The sequence below is a fragment of the Lingula anatina genome, chromosome 4, assembly GCF_051362555.1.
Source record: "Lingula anatina isolate TDL-2025a chromosome 4, LinAna3.0, whole genome shotgun sequence".
NCBI lineage: Eukaryota > Metazoa > Brachiopoda > Lingulata > Lingulida > Lingulidae > Lingula > Lingula anatina.
The window spans coordinates 20,704,336-20,720,263 of NC_141770.1; the positions used below are offsets into that span (position 1 = coordinate 20,704,336).

General features: G+C 36.7%; 3 protein-coding genes across 6 annotated transcripts in view; 2 read left to right on the forward strand and 1 right to left on the reverse strand.

Annotated features, from left to right (window-relative positions):
• The window catches only part of LOC106167688 (uncharacterized), a 30,908-nt gene extending 24,488 nt beyond the window's left edge, over window positions 1-6,420 (reverse strand). Inside the window, exons 1-11 of one of the 4 annotated variants that reach the window (XM_087012297.1) lie at window positions 6,254-6,420; window positions 5,698-5,799; window positions 5,111-5,266; window positions 4,656-4,747; window positions 4,422-4,469; window positions 4,070-4,195; window positions 3,752-3,807; window positions 3,185-3,340; window positions 668-2,747; window positions 326-409; window positions 49-141 (exon numbers count right to left, since the gene is read on the reverse strand). In XM_087012297.1, the coding sequence (XP_086868423.1) occupies window positions 49-141; window positions 326-409; window positions 668-2,747; window positions 3,185-3,340; window positions 3,752-3,807; window positions 4,070-4,195; window positions 4,422-4,469; window positions 4,656-4,747; window positions 5,111-5,266; window positions 5,698-5,730 (2,924 nt within the window). In that variant the 5' untranslated portion in view covers window positions 5,731-5,799; window positions 6,254-6,420. Of the gene's footprint in view, window positions 1-48; window positions 142-325; window positions 410-667; window positions 2,748-3,184; window positions 3,341-3,751; window positions 3,808-4,069; window positions 4,196-4,421; window positions 4,470-4,655; window positions 4,748-5,110; window positions 5,267-5,697; window positions 5,800-6,238 lie in introns of all 4 variants that reach the window. The other 3 variants (XM_087012296.1, XM_087012298.1, XM_087012299.1) reach the window with 3 other exon arrangements.
• Window positions 6,385-11,206, forward strand: LOC106159298 (M-phase phosphoprotein 6). Its single transcript, XM_013535530.2, has 5 exons — window positions 6,385-6,538; window positions 6,832-6,944; window positions 7,471-7,561; window positions 7,959-8,053; window positions 8,541-11,206. Exons 1-5 carry the CDS (start codon window positions 6,476-6,478, stop codon window positions 8,683-8,685), a joined length of 507 nt encoding a protein of 168 aa, XP_013390984.2. The 5' UTR covers window positions 6,385-6,475; the 3' UTR covers window positions 8,686-11,206.
• A 511-nt stretch (window positions 11,207-11,717) lies between these two features.
• Window positions 11,718-15,211, forward strand: LOC106159319 (neuropilin and tolloid-like protein 2). Its single transcript, XM_013535579.2, has 4 exons — window positions 11,718-12,162; window positions 12,528-12,902; window positions 14,172-14,285; window positions 14,714-15,211. Exons 1-4 carry the CDS (start codon window positions 12,048-12,050, stop codon window positions 14,977-14,979), a joined length of 870 nt encoding a protein of 289 aa, XP_013391033.1. The 5' UTR covers window positions 11,718-12,047; the 3' UTR covers window positions 14,980-15,211.
• Window positions 15,212-15,928: the final 717 nt, after the last annotated feature.

Sequence of the window (15,928 nt, forward strand, 5' to 3'; positions counted from 1 at the left end):
TAAAATTTGAAAAGATGTAATGAGAAATCAAAATGCCACAAAAAATACCTCCTTTCTGGTGTCCCCTGTTCTCCAGGGTTACCAAGTGTCTCAGAATCAGAGGAAGAATACCTGGGGGAGGGCACCACATCACCAGGGAGACTGAAAGGTCAGAGGTCAACATAAGAGGTTGCAAGGTCATTGAAATTTTCATTATCCCGTGCACTTTCTATTCCGAATTCAACAAGTAAATGAAGGAAGTTATTAAAAAAATATATTTGATTAAGGGTTTTTTTTTTAAATGCACCATAAAAATGATATTAAAAGTTTTGAAAAATGGTCTCACTTCAGTGGACTGGATTCTTGGTCTGAGAAGTAGACACTAGAATCCCTCTTCTTCAGGATCGACTTCAAGGGTTTACCACTAGACCTGGAGACACAGTAATTCGCTTTGTAAACTCAGCATATATACCAATATTGCTCCTTAGTGGCAAAAAGTATGAAATGTTTTTTTGTTTTTTTTTTTTTTTTTGGGGGGGGGGGGGCACTTTACAGGGCAAACTTTTTATAAACCATTTGTGCATCTAATGGCCATCAATAAAACTTAATAATCTGATATTCAAGTACAAAATATCCCATTTAGGTAATGGATTACACTAACCTTTAAAATAACACAAAAACAACTTACCCTGGTATTTGAGGTGGGGAGGGTGTGTTCAAAATATCAGGACTTTGAGATTCCTTTTTCTGTTTCTGTAGCGCCACACCAGGCAGGCGGGCAGTGGTGGGTCTCTTTGATATAGCACCACTGCCACCTACAGACTGTGCTGCTACCTGTGTCTGTGTAATAGGTGACTGTGTGGATAATTGAGCCTGTCTTGATTGGCCATCTTGGGCAGTTTCTGTAGAAACAGTTTCCAGGGCAACAGATCTGTATACTGCATAGACCTCTGAAGGGAATTGTGATACCAATGGTGTCTCAGGTAAAGTATGTATTATTGGTTTTTCTGCCCAACTGATGTTCCCTTTTCCTTTTCTGCTTGACCCAGATGATGCTGAAGAAGAGTCAGATGAGCTTGGTTGATTTAGCATTTCATTCTCTATTGCCAGTTTTCTTTCTATAGAGTCATGAGGAATTTCAGATTCTGTCTTGTTTTCTACTGATATCTGATCCTCTATTTTTGTCAGCTGTTCCTCCATGACAGACTGTTCTTCTGGCTGTAGAGCATCAGGGTCAGTCTTCTCTGCCAATTGTGTTAAAGGAGACACCAAATTATCTTCAGATTGTTCTTGTTGTTTTTCAGTTTGACGGCTTGTTTCACAGTCTGCCACTGCAGAGCAAAAGGGTTGTTTGAATACCGTCTTGGGAACATCACTTGATGAAACTTTTACAAGACTAGTCCTCTTACCATCGGGGCTCACAGTGGCATCCATATCTCTAACAGAGAGACCAACTTTAGGAGAATTCACCATGATGAGAGAATTTATCAACATGGAGGCTCTTCCCATGGGCTTTTGTGGGGGTTTACTCGATACCATAATAGAAGATGGCTCGCTTCTTTGCATATTAGAGGGCACTTTGTCTGGAGATATTCTGGTTGAAAATGTCTCCTTTTCTGCACCTAATACTGGAGAATTATGTGAAGCAGTTAAATCCTGCTGCGGCACAGCCTCAACCTTGTTCATCACCATGGCAGCATTGTTCCCATTGGCTTGCTCTACTACTCCACTCAATACAGCAGGAGAACCTGAGCTCAATTCAGAACGGTTACAGGCACTGGGTTGGGCATGAGAAATACCAGACACCTGCTGTCTTGCAGCCTGACTTTTCAAAGCTGACAGCAAAGATGGCATCTTAGGCTTTGCATGTGTTTCTGCTTTCTTGCTGTCAACCTCAGAAGATGAAACTGATTTTGGACTTTCCAGATCTGTCGACAATGAAGGGCTTGGGTGCATTTCTCCAGGACTGTTGACACTTGTGGTCTCAACTACGTTACTTTTTGATGGACTGAGCTTTTTTAGTGTAGAAAGGAGAGATGATCCCCTAAATGGAATATGACTTTGGAGACTAGGAATACTGGTTCTTGTGGATGACTTTCCGTGTGAATCAGTGACCTGTTGAGACAATGCATCTGTTGGTCCTGACACTGAATTTGATATTGAATGCTCAAATGTTTGCCCTGTTCGTAATTGATGACTGGTACTTGATTTTTCACTTTGCACCATACTAGATGCAACACTAGTCCCAAAGAGTTCCTGAGGTGTATCAGTACTCGCTGACCCCCTTTGAGCACCTAACCTTGACCTTCCACTGCCTTGGCCAATCATATTTGGTTGTGCCTCTGATTGGTATGGCATTCTTGTGATTCTTTGTTTAACAGCAGAATCACTTTCGTAACTGTCACCACCTGGTCTCACAAGTGGTTTTTGGTGCAGGTTTGTGTTTTGGTCAATGCCATCTCCTCCACCAGTCACAACCAGCTGTGAAGTTGTATTTATGTTATCACTACCCTTGCTTCCCTCTAGTGACTGTATTTGTCTTCTAATAGCCTCCATCTCGCCATCGCTGCTGTTTTCATCACTGACAAGGGTAGGGAGTGAGGGGGAGTGGGAAGACTGTGGGTAGTCTGCCAAGTATTGCTGCCTCTGTTTCTGTCGAATCTCCTCCTTCTCCTTTTCCTCCCCCAAAAAGTCATTCAGAGTACGAGACTTTGAGCTGGGCTTTGATCTTGTCTCTGTGGTATAGGGCGAGGTGGAGCCTGCTTTTTCTGAAATAAGCCACATAGATAGCAATGCATTGTGCAAACTGCTTAATTTCTCAGCATGAATATCACACAATCATTCTGTGAGGTTTTACAACAGTATAAAGTTAAATCTGATATCTGATTTTTCTTGTTGGTAAAAAAAGCCTTTCAGTCCATTATTTTCATCTGACTTACGTGTCCATACTAATTCTAAAATTATGTAAAAACAGTTTTATAAAAAGGAGCCTAGCTTTCAGAAAAGTTTGATTTCTAAATAATCTAAAACGCACACACACACACGCACATGCACAGCACAGGAATTTCAAAAATAGGTGACATTCTGTGAAACTAGTAAATACTGATACAAACTGGATGATATAAACCTGATACTACTTGGAAATGTTAAGACCTATGGCAAAAATATCCTTGAAATTACAAAGATACAAAATCTCCATGATTACCTTGTTCTGCAACTTGGTGTGAAAACACAGCATATCCCAATTCAACTAAGTCATCGTTGATGCACATCCATTCCATGTCTGCCATCTTGGTGAAAAGGCGAACGTAATGGCGGCCATTGTGATCTGTACCCATTATTTGGACTTTACAGCTATGATCTGAGGGGTAGGAAAATCAAAGGATGCTTTATTACAAGTTTTGTGAGGAAAAAATACAGTATGGATCTCCAGGTAAAAATTAGTAAGCTAAATCAAAACTTTCCCCAAAACTTTTTTGAAGAAAAAATTGTTTTTCTTCAAAAATGGCTAAGGAGGTAGAGGTATCTACCATAACTCTTAAAAAGGCCCCTCACCTTCATTTACTGTTCTCAGACCATCAAAATAATGTTTTTTATGTTATTTAAGGACAGAGTTTATATTACTGCTTTGACTTGATTACTTCTTTTGCAAAAGGGTGTCACAGAAATTAATTGTGCCATATAATATCTATGGTGTTAAAAAGATGTGACCTATTGTGTCAGAAGTCACACCAGGTGGCACTGCAATACAACAGTTGGTATCGTTACTTACTTTTGACTTTACGTCTGACGTGCTCTACAGCAGACACACTCCACTTAAAACAGGGCCTTCAAAATCAAGGATAATTCAAACATTAATCCAACTAACCAACACTCTATATAATACAGCATTGGTTCTCAAAAGTTTATTTTTAAGAATGTGGAAACTTATAGATATTATAAAGACAAAATAAATATGCTTTACTTTTTTGTTTCGGTGTCATTTAAAATGGCAACTTATTAAGTTATAATTAACGTCTTAAGAAGGAAAGGGCAAAAGGGAAATAAATACATTGTTTTCTACAAAAAAAAGTTATTGCAGTGTCCTTACTTTGGTGTGGTATTCATTTCTATTAGATCTGTGACTAGAGTCAGAGGCTGCAAGCCATAGAAAGCCATCTCTTTGGCTTGTTTAGGTATATTTTTGACACCATATTCTTCTGGGAGAATCCTCAGGCTGAAAATCAAATTAAATGATTAATAAAATACAGTTTACATATAAAGCTTTTACAACCAATACCTTAATGAAAATGTTCACTGAATTATGTGCTACAATCGAAATTTGTACTTTATTAAAATTTAATAAAATAAAGTACATTTAGACATTTGATAACTTTAATATGTTATAAAGCATGTTTGAATAAGGTTAAGACCCTACAATTTATCACAAATATTGTACCTACTTTGAAAACTGAATCATTACTGTATCTGCAAAGTCCACTCGGAAGCAACTGAAAAATTATAATGAAAATGTTTTTTAAATGTTAAAGGTTTTAAAAATGTTTTAACCAAGTTTTCAAATAACATTTTTTAAAACTTTTTAAAAACATTATTAAATGTTTAAATAATGCTCAAAATCATAATATTCATTCCATTTATTTTTAAAATCTTCAAAAAATGATTATATTAAAACACACCTTGCTGTAGGTCCATTTTTGGTAGCAAGCATTAAATTCTTTATCTTAACTCTGAACCATCTTCTTTCCTTCACATCCCTGCCGGCATAGAACTGTTGGAAAAGTCACACTATGAGCAATATAGCTTCATATAGCAGAAAGTTTAATTTTTAGAGAATGTTTTCACTACAACAAAAAACCTTAATTTCCAAAATATGCCACATCCAAACTTGTTGAAAAAATAACATTTTACATAAAAGTCTTTGAATGGTTATAATAATGAGAAAGAAATTATTAGTAAAATGAAGATTTAGGGAAATGAGAATTCTATTCTCTCATCAAAAAATTTCAAAGAAAGAAAAGACCACATACATGGACAGGTTAGACTCCTGATAATGACTATCACAATTTTGAAAAAATACATACACTGCAAGGTTAGCAGAACATATATATCAATAAAAGTAAAATAACTCTACCTGTCCTATAGCTGGGTGGTGAACTTTGTGGGTAATGGCCTGATCATCGTCCATCAATTCATTGAGTTTCTCCATCATCTCATGGTATTTCTTCACTTCCTCAGAGCAGCTGATGCTGGCAGCTTCCCTGTACCACACATGGTGCAGGTCTTCCACCTACAAATTGTGTTATGTTCTGTTACTCATATATTATATCGTGTTATTTGATGTCATATCATGCCACTTGCTTCCCTGTACCATAAAAGGTGCAGGTCTTCCACCTACAAATAACATATTGTGTTATGTCATGTTACTCATATATTATATCCTGTTACTTGATGTCATATCATGTCACATGCTTCCCTGTACCACACATGGTGCAGGTCTTCCATCTATAGATATCGTGTACGATTTGGAGTACATATCCCATCATAACACACACATGATTGTTACATAAAATGCCCCCCCTCCCCCCCCGTTTCTGTAAGCTTATTATATATGCAACATGCTATAAATTAAAACATACATTTTTTTTTGGTTGTAGTGTCAGATATTGCCTTACATTACATGTTTGCTTTGTATATACATATGGTACAGCACAACATTACCTTCAACAGAGTTATATGTATTTCCTTAGCCATGCTATATAATGCGGATTATAAATCTTCACTCCTTTCTTTCTTCATTAAAGAAGATGGGGCTGTTGGCATCTGAATAACACAATAAAGACATAAAATCTACACGCTCATAATGATGTGCAAACACAAGATCCCAAAGATCTCAGCTTTCACTCAAAGTCTGCAGAGGTGGGGTTCATTTATTTGGGGAGCACACTATATTTGCGGGGATCTATAGATCTTATTCATGCTTAAAGTTCAGTTGTGCAGGGACTAAAATATAGTGAATATCTGGTTTACAAATTTAATGCCGAATAACTACATGTATATGTAAAGACGTACTGCTTCAATGTTCAACACAGCTTAATTCTTAAACTCTAGTCCCACGATCATGGACACGTATATATGTTGACCATGCTATATACAGTACCAGATATACAGTATATAAAACCGATTAAAAACGAAATTAGCAATTTTCGCGGCAACATCTTGACCGACGCTGCAAAACCGAACACATGTCTTTGAAATATACCAGACTAGTCAGGACCTTGCCTATTTTCAAATCTCCTGGAACAGAAATCCCACATCTTCAGAGGACTGTTTCGCATCTCCGACACATGTAAAATTGAAGTGTCTGAGTACGCATATAAGTGAAATATTGCTCACAAATCCACTGCTGGAGATACGAGCATTTGCTCGCACGATAGAAATGAAATTTCTAGGTCAGTTGTGCTAATAATAACTTGACCTAATTACGTAGATAGTAAAGATGGCAGGTCCACATGGGTCTTCCTCGAAGACCAAGCTTTCAAAGAATTTACTTCAGATGAAGGTATTTTCATTGCGATAATTATAATGATTAACAACATCTTAATAGACAGGCTATTTCTGAATTGTTCATACTCGATAGAAATATCTTAAACTTACAGCATGTGCGCACCCCGTGTTAACCTTCAACCATGAACATTTGTACATGTAAGCAACACGATCACGGCCAGCGTATTATGTTACTAGTCATGATATAGCTATAGATACATGTAAGTTATTATACTGGTGTTATAACTTTACCTAAATATGCACTATTTATTGATTACTTCGGTCTAATTGATTTTAATTTTGTCACAGTTTATGAAAAGATGCACAGTTAAAGCAGAACAAGTACAGAATGAAGAGGAAAGACAGCGAGTCATTGATGATGAGCACTGGGTTCTAGACATACCAGAACTCAAACAGAAAGAGTAAGTGAAGACAGGCATCCGTGCTCATGCCTGCAAATACACTTTTTAGAGAGAAGCTGTACAGATCAGGCAAAGGACCCAACCCCCTCCCCTCCGTTGTTTCAACCACATTATAGTTATGAGCACAAAACTATGGAGTGCCAAGCAGAATTTCCTAGTTCCAATCATGAATTTTCATTTCTGAACGGTTACCCCCCCCCCCCCCCCCCACACTTAATTTTTTCCCAATGCACCAGGCACAGAATAGAATATCGCTCTTATGATTAAAATTACCCTTATATAGTTACCTTCAGTTCTGCAATGTGAAGTTGCCTTTGTATGGCAAATATAATGTACTGTACAATTTGATTTCTAAGTTGAACTGACCCCATGGTACTGGTTAATAAGTTTATGAAAGAGTATGATGTGACCTGACAGGCTGTGAAAGAAATGTTAAAGTGCAAATTACAAAATTAATTAGATCTGTCACCATGCGCCTGTCATTTGTATGATGCACTTTTCTTGCATCATTTTACCTTATTTACAGAAATAACTTTGTCACGGAACCAAGCCTAGTACCAATAGAAGACTTAAAATTTGGTAGAATGTCATTCAAAGGGTTTAATCCAGAATTAGAAGTAAGTAGCATAAAAACAGTTTATGATAGGATGTTGGAAGGGCAACAAAAAGGATGCCTAAGGTACCTCAATCTGTGACATTAACATTGGCCTATGGCAAATACCAGTTAAATTAAAGCCAGCTGGGTCAGTGAAATTTTGCAATTTTTAATCAGTTACTGGCCACTGTTTTATGCTTTGGATGAGTAGATTCTTAGACCTTGCTTGCCCAAGGGACCAATAGACTTTTTTTCCCCACTCATATTGGTATTTGGAGTCCTACAATCACATCATATAGAACTCCCCCATTCACATTTCCCATATATAACCTCAAAATCTTCAGAAATTTGTAAATTAAAAGCTTAAAACACTTAAGGTCAATATTTTTCTCATTTCTGCCTTATGTTGTTGTTTGTAGAAGTTAGTGAAGAGGCTAGAGACAGAAGGAGAGCTGGCAGCTTCAGAAGAGAGAGAAAAAATTAACAGTGTGGATGATGAAGAAATGGCAAATAGGTCAGTGGCAGTATATTGCTTGTGATACACCAGTTATATGAAGAACGTTTATTGGAGCAAATACACCATAGAGATGGTGATGACGTAGTACATAAAGTAAATCTAAGATTGCTACTCGTACATGAAAACATAAATATAAAATAGAAATATACTTCATTCTTCACATTATTATGTTACTATGGTAAGAATGTATGTGTATGTGTAGTTACTTAAGGTTAGTTTGACCATACTATAAGTGTTACTGGATGTTATAATCAGCATAGACATATATAAATGTTTACATATTTTATACTGTATAATGTGGGCAGTGATTATGGATAATTCTTACAGTATGATATTTCCTCACATTTTTGGACTTGAGAAAAATGGAAAAAATCTTAGTTTGTACCTTTAAAAGGGTATACTTTAGAAGCATACAATTTTTGCGAGCAAGTGAAAAAGTTTGAATTTTTCCTCTATTTATTTTTGTCTTCATTTTCTCTTACAGATATGAATCGCTTGTGGGTACAATAGCAAAAAAATTTACCAAAAAGCGTCAAAGATCATCAGCAAAAGATGATGAACAAGAGGAAAGAGACTCTGTAAAAAGAAAAAAGAGTAAAAAAGAATTCATGAAACCCAGTGATGACTGAGATACATGCGGTTTTTCCAACAAGTTAGTTATAAAAATGGGGTCTAACTGTCAAAACAGCCAAACTGTCAAAATGCTAGGTCCGCCATATTTTAACCCAGAAGGATATAGCAGGCACAATCCTAGGAGCCTCCAAATGGTGAATCTCTTAAAATATGGGTCCTGTTTGATGAAATGTCCTTTTGATATAAAAAGATGCCTGCCTTACTTCTTTATTGGGAATATGGTCTTTAAACCAAGCAGAAAAAATAATTTAAGATTTCCTTTTATGATTGTGACCCTCAGTGGCAACATTGGACCATTTTAGTTGGTGTATGCTGTACATGTTGTATAAAACGGCGTTTTATTGAGGGACATTTGTTCTCATTATATGAGACCAATTTGCAATTTGCAGTAGCTTTCATATAGTGGGCTGTTGCTTAGCTAACAAATTACTTTGTGTAATACTGTACTGATGGCTGCATAAAAGTGACAGCTACAGTAAAGAAGAGAATTCTGGATCTAATCCCTAGGTGTGAAAATTTGTCAAAAACTGTAATTGCACTAAACTTTTTAGTGATGACTGAGGGAGCGGTTTGTTTCTTTCTCTCACTTTCTGTTCCACATTTGCTGGCATACCAAATGAGATTTATAACAGTTATTTAGATGCAATAAGCAACTTATTCTTTACGGGATATTTATACATTGTCAAATAATATGGTACAATATCATTATGTTACCATGAAAGATTTACCATTATTTGCCCTGTTATACATGTACCACGTGTAGTTTGTCAGGATAGTGTTCAACTGGAATTATATACTGATAGTTGTTTCACAGTGTCATGCTCTAGATCAGTGAATGGACAGAATAAGGTTTTGTCTTTCTGTGTTGATAAATGTTGAAAATTTTTGGATACTGTAACTCCTTCAGTGTAGCAGGAAAACCGCATAGTAATGCACTCCAAGAGTGAAAAAGTCATGAAATTCTATACATTTGGCTACGTTTGTTCATGTTTTGGTTCATAAATTGCTGATTCAGAAGCTGCTTTACAGGCAGTGTTGGATTAACGTGGGGAAATGAGGGTTGATGGCATGGCGCTTTCTAAAATTTAGATAAATCTTTTTAACACTTGTGTATTACCATCTCTTTGAGACTACCAAGCAACCAACTGCAAACAGTTGAATACTAAAATATGATTGATCGGAAAACTTACGTAAGTAAACAAGAGGTTATTTGAACCTCGATGTTTGTTGGGGGAGGGGGATGACCCCCCTGAACATCAAATCATCGGGAATGTGAATATTGAGCATGTCGGTTATGGTGTTAACCCAATAAATTCAAACCGCTCGACCAATCGATTTGCCTATATATGTAAGCTATTTATATGATATATAAATCAGATCAAAGTCGTATTTAAACTCAAGATTTTATATTGAATGAATGAATGACTTTTGCAACCGATGTGGTCACTTGTCCCATTTTGAACATTGTTCAGGTAAAAGTACTGTCACACTCGTATCGTACAGCACTATGTTTCGTTATACCGACGTCGTTTACGTCTCGAGTACGCAGGCAAACGGTGTACCCAGTACTTTCGCATATATAGGAAGAAAATATTTTGAGTAAACTCAAAAACAATTTCACGCGTTGCTGATATGTTCATTTTCACATGCTGAAAAAAAAGGTGATTTCATACGCATTGCCTCTTATTAATCCAGAATAATACTAATGGCAATCCTGAATTCCGTTCTTCAGAAATAGCAGGGTGATATGCAGCTTTATGTCGGAGAAAACTTGTTAAATTTTCATTTCTTTTTAAGATAAGATAAGAGTTTATTTAGCCAATTATAAAAATCGGAAATCATTTTCCTTTTGGAGCAATATACAGAGTAAAATAATAAAATAATACAATAAATAAATTAATTAAGAATTTAGTTTTGAGATCAAATTAAAATGCGTCACTGCACTTGGATAAAAGATGTTTAAAAAGCGTTTACTGCCTTTAAAAGTTAAAAGTCTACTGTTGCTTGGTAAAAACGTAAAAAGAGATGATGCAGGATGGAAAGAGTCTTTCATGGTGTTGACAATTCTTTTCTGCACCCTGTCTTTAAAAGTATCATCCAGCTTGGGGAGATCCTGCCCGATAATCCTGCTTGCAGTTTTCACGTTTGTTAATTTCTTCCTTTCCTCCCCAGCTGTTCCGCTATACCATATTATAATTCCGTACGCTAGAATGCTTTCAATTACACACCTGTAAAAATTTACAGGTTTTTTTTTCGTTTTAGAGAATAACAAAAGTAAATAGAGAAAAAATATGCCTTGGGCTCGTTACCATTGCCTATTGTATACAAATACCATTTTTTGTTTATTAAATGATACGATATAGACTTACTGAAACCTTCATCTATCCGTCACACATTCTGTGGAACTATTCACTATCGCTTCGAAGGTTAATTTTAAAATCATTGATATTATTTTGTACTGTATAAATAAATGTCATCTTTCTGCCTGCTAATTCAATAAACATATAATCGATTCTACAGATATCTTTTGTTTTTATCTTTAAGCATTGATAAATAATTTCTACGAGATAAACTAAGATGAAATAGTGTTTAAAGTAAATATTAATCATTTTGATATCTACAGTTTTCTGTTCTTTATTTAAACAAATCTGGCCGTGTTGGATCTGCTCTTTGCGAAAGGGTACACCTGCATTGGTGGTGGGCCTAAATTTTTTGTGGCCAGCATTCGTTACTTCTCAATACTGGAAACGTCATAGGCCTGATTATTAAAAGGTCTATAGTGAGCGTTTCTTTAATTTTTAGCACATAACTAAGTTTTAGCCGAATATGGCGTAAAAGCATGATTATACCCGAACGCACTCTTGTGGGTCTCTCTCTTTGTGTGTGTGTGTGTGTGTGAGAGAGAGAGAGAGAGAGAGAGAGAGCCTTCAAGGCTATTCTTTAAGTAGTTTTTATTGATGATTAGAACAGAACCCAATCTTCTCTAACGCAATCGGTACTCCCTACACTAATCCGGTGATAAGCGTCACTGTGTACACCTCTCCGTGCCGACTGCTTTATCTATCCGTGTCAATAGGTGGATTTGGAGTGCTGTAATCACACGGGAGACGGCTTAATTGCCGCTATTTTCATGTCTAAAAATCAGACCAGAGAGGAGATTTTAATCCAAGCGTGTTAGCCCGTATAAAGAAGAGAAGAAACTGAAAACTGCGTCAGGGATGTCAGGTCGTCCGTCTCTCACCTAGTTCGGAAATGGCTGCAGCCGGAGAATAAACTACTGGATTCCGTGAATTAAGAGATTTTTATAAGTAATTATGATCACAAGTCTTGGGTCGTATTTTACAGAACGTTGTAAACAATGTATTTGAACGGTTGCTGGGGCGGTTTGCAACAGACGGGTGGATTGCCCTCTTGTTTTTTCGTCGCTGTTCTCTGTACGTTTGGATATGTTAAAGGTCTGGACTCAGATTCTGGTAAGTTCATTTTATTTATTGACAGGCTACAATAGTTCCAAAATAGTTAAATGAATAAAATAAGAACAATATCTGAAGCCATGACACATTGCTATTTTTGTATTTTGTCTAAACAAAGTAGTCTTTAGCTAAGTTAATGTAAAAAAGTGATCATTATTTCAACGTTAACTGTTTATACTCTCTGTCTCGTGATTAATCAGAATAATAACGTTATCCCCACACCATGATATATAGGCCTACCAGCAGAAAACGCGTCTATGACGTATTCTCCATAGCAACGAAACAACACAACATATTTTCTTACCTAGATTGCAGTGTTACCTGAATCGGTCTTTATTCATTATCATTATTACTTCTTTATTCAGTGTACTACTTAACGGAAACATGTTACGGTCACGTACAGGCAGCAGAAGGGCGAATAGAGGCGAGCACCGCGTTAACGTACGACAACAACATGAACTGCGTCTTCACCGCAACAGCCACGGGGGGCGTTGGACTCATACTGGTCCTGCAGAGATTTGAGATAGAGGAAAGCACGGACGGTCAATGTAAATTTGATAATTTGACTCTTCACGATGGTAATAGCGTCGCAAGCCCGATTATACCGACAGCACCGCTGTGTGGCCGTAGAAGTGGCTTGTATTTCCTTACCTCCTCAACGTCCGTGACTGTGCATTTCAGAACAGACTCCTCTGGTGTTGATAGGGGTTTCAGTCTACTGTTCACGGCCTATTATCAAGGTAGTATTTTTATGTGTTTATATATTTATTTATATATTTATTTGACGGGAATCAAGTTTCTTAGAAAAATGAAAACGATGAGTAAACTGTGTTGTTAAGCGACGACGAAGCTTCTAAAAAAGAGGTGAAAACATTGTGACAGGGATGTTTTAAACGAGAAAGATTTATTTGTGATATAACTCTTAAGGAGGCTCTCTCATATTTACATTTTTATTTATTTATTTATTTATTTTTATTTTCTGCAATGTGCGCAGTTTTCGGGCATGATAATTCCTAGCTGTAACAGCTAAGCATTAAAACCTTTACCGTAATATTGTGTTATTCACCGTCCGATTAAAACTTTGTTGTTGTTTTGCTCGAATAAGGATAATGTGGATATCAAATGCACATTGTGTTTTGTGCAGATTTACTTACAGCGAGAGCTTTTGAAAAAAAAAGACGTCATCACTGCACCCAACTGGCCTCTTAGAGAGAGTGCGACCGATGATGACGCATCAATAACTCACAGAGTAAATAAAGCATTAAAAATACAGTGTAATATGTAAACACTAATCCTTTTTTCTCTCAGTCTAGAGACACACCCTCAATGGCTACGCCTGTTCCCATCACCTTAATTACGAGACAACCCGTCGTTGAGACATGGTGATATAAGAGAATAAAGATATAATGATAAGATATGATTTTTTCATCATAATAATTCAATACACTACTGATGAGAATTGGAATAATGAAATAGTAAAAGGAACAAGAAAGTTTTATTTAAAAGCAAGCACGCCGATATGAAACAATAACTCAAGTAGATCGGAGTGTCATTTTAAAATCTCTAGCTACAGAGTACATTATAAATCCATATCTATCCAAATGTTCATTAGCTTGGTAGTCGGATCATATTTGATAATTATAAAACAAGGTGGGATGTACATGTAGGCCTTCATCAGACTGTTGTGGGTAGAGGTTGTTACTAACCGCAAATCTGTCCAGCTTAAAAAGTTTTAAAAGTGCCGTAAGGAATAGGATACATTCCCCACAGAAAAAAAGCTGAATATTAGACGGCGGGCGTGGTTGCTAAAAATTTGTTGTATTAGCGACAAGTTATGGTGGGACATGTGCGAGCAAGATTTCATGAATAATCAAACAAGCTCTGGAATACGGGGCCATCTCAAAAGAGCTAAAAGGACACAAATTGACCTTTTATCTTTCACTCCTGTGAAAAGTTACCACTCAAAGCAACAATTAGCGTTTTTTTTTCATCCCCTTCTCTTCTTCTAGCACCATGCAGAGCTGACCAGTTCTTGTGTGGAGGAGGACAGTGTGTTGGGGAGAACGTGAAGTGTAATGGATTAAACCAGTGTGGCGATTTCTCGGACGAAACCAACTGTGCAGGTTAGTATTGCTGGTATTGAGAGAGAGAGAGAGAGAGAGGAGCATAACATGAAAAGGAGTATTAATGAATCAATGGCAATCTCTATATCCCCTTTTAGTATAGTACTGAAACTTCTAAAGCATATGTGTCTGTTTATAGTGCATAAGTCCCAAGGCTCAGGTCGCAGTATCAACCATCAGGTGCATGTAAGGCGTAATAATTGTGTTAGGTGGACGATGCAATCATGATCTGCGCGTTCTCTACCCAAGGCCAGCTATTTGATGCTGTTAATTATGTACACAAGTTCTCAGTGGAGAACAAAGTGCATAGAATGAGCAAGAGAAAAACCCGGGAATATCTTGTCAGAAATCAATCTGTGGCCCTGGTTGAGGGTTATTTGCGCCTTACTCCTTTTGTTTTATTTTCACTTTTATCATCTCTCTTACAGAAGATTCGGAAGAGGATTCTGCCAATGATCCCGTCACGCAGGCAGATCCAGGCGTAGTATCTGGAGTCATAATAGGAGCGACTTTGTTTATAATTCTTGTAATACTTGGAGCTTGGCGTCTTTACAAATGGAAACAATATAAGACATTTTTGAAAAGGATTGAAAATGAAGAGGTGGAGAAGGCAGGGTATAACGAAATCTCTTTCAGGACGGTAGACAGCAGAGCGGAATATCCTCTCACGAACTATTATCAAAATGACGGCTAGAAATACCGATTTATGCGTGAAAAACCCGATTTAAAGTAACAAGATGGCAAGAACGAGCGGAATAAGACTTTCTGCGATATACTGGTAGGGGCCATCTCAAAACAGAGACGGGAGCACTCAAGTCGTTCTATACTCCGGCACTCCTTGTTAAAAGTTCACCCTTTTCAGGGTCGATTATTATTGTATATTCAGACAGATCTGATAAATGAATGTATTCGCCAGTAATTTAAAATGCCTTTTCTTATGATTAATTAATGTTGTAAGTTACTTGTATGATTACATTGACTACGTCAGTCGCTCGCTCACTGGTAGCTATCACGTTAGTGTGATAGAGAAGCTGACTTTATGAATGGAGACAGCATTGGAGAAGGAGAGTTTATTTGGTATAAATATTGCCATTATTCAGTTATACAAAATATTTGGAAGTTGAAGTGAATCCATCCATTTGTTTTTTTTTTTTATATTGGACGCTCTGACGGTCGCAACTTATTATTATTATTATTATTATTATTATTGTTATTATTATTATTATTATTATTATTCAGTCAATTCTTTATTTTTTAAATAAAAATTAATCGGGATTTCCGATATGTTTTATTGACTTCAACAGGGGGAATTTTCAAATCGATAAAGACAAGCATAATGTTTATAAAGACTTATAAAAAGCCACTGGTTCTTTTTTTTTTTTTAATAACAGCGAACATTGTATACATTTGGTATGTATTATACATGTATGAACCACTGTGGAAAGTGTATATATGAACTGAAGATGCGCTGCTGATGTTCAAAAATATTTTTGGTCTAACCTCTGATACTTAAACATGGAAAAGAGTTTCCCCCCGAATTTTATACCCCCCTCCCGCACCATCTCCACCCATCTTCCCCTGCTACACCTTGTAATTTGCAAATTATTGACCGGAATACTGTTATACATTGCAATGGTGAGTGC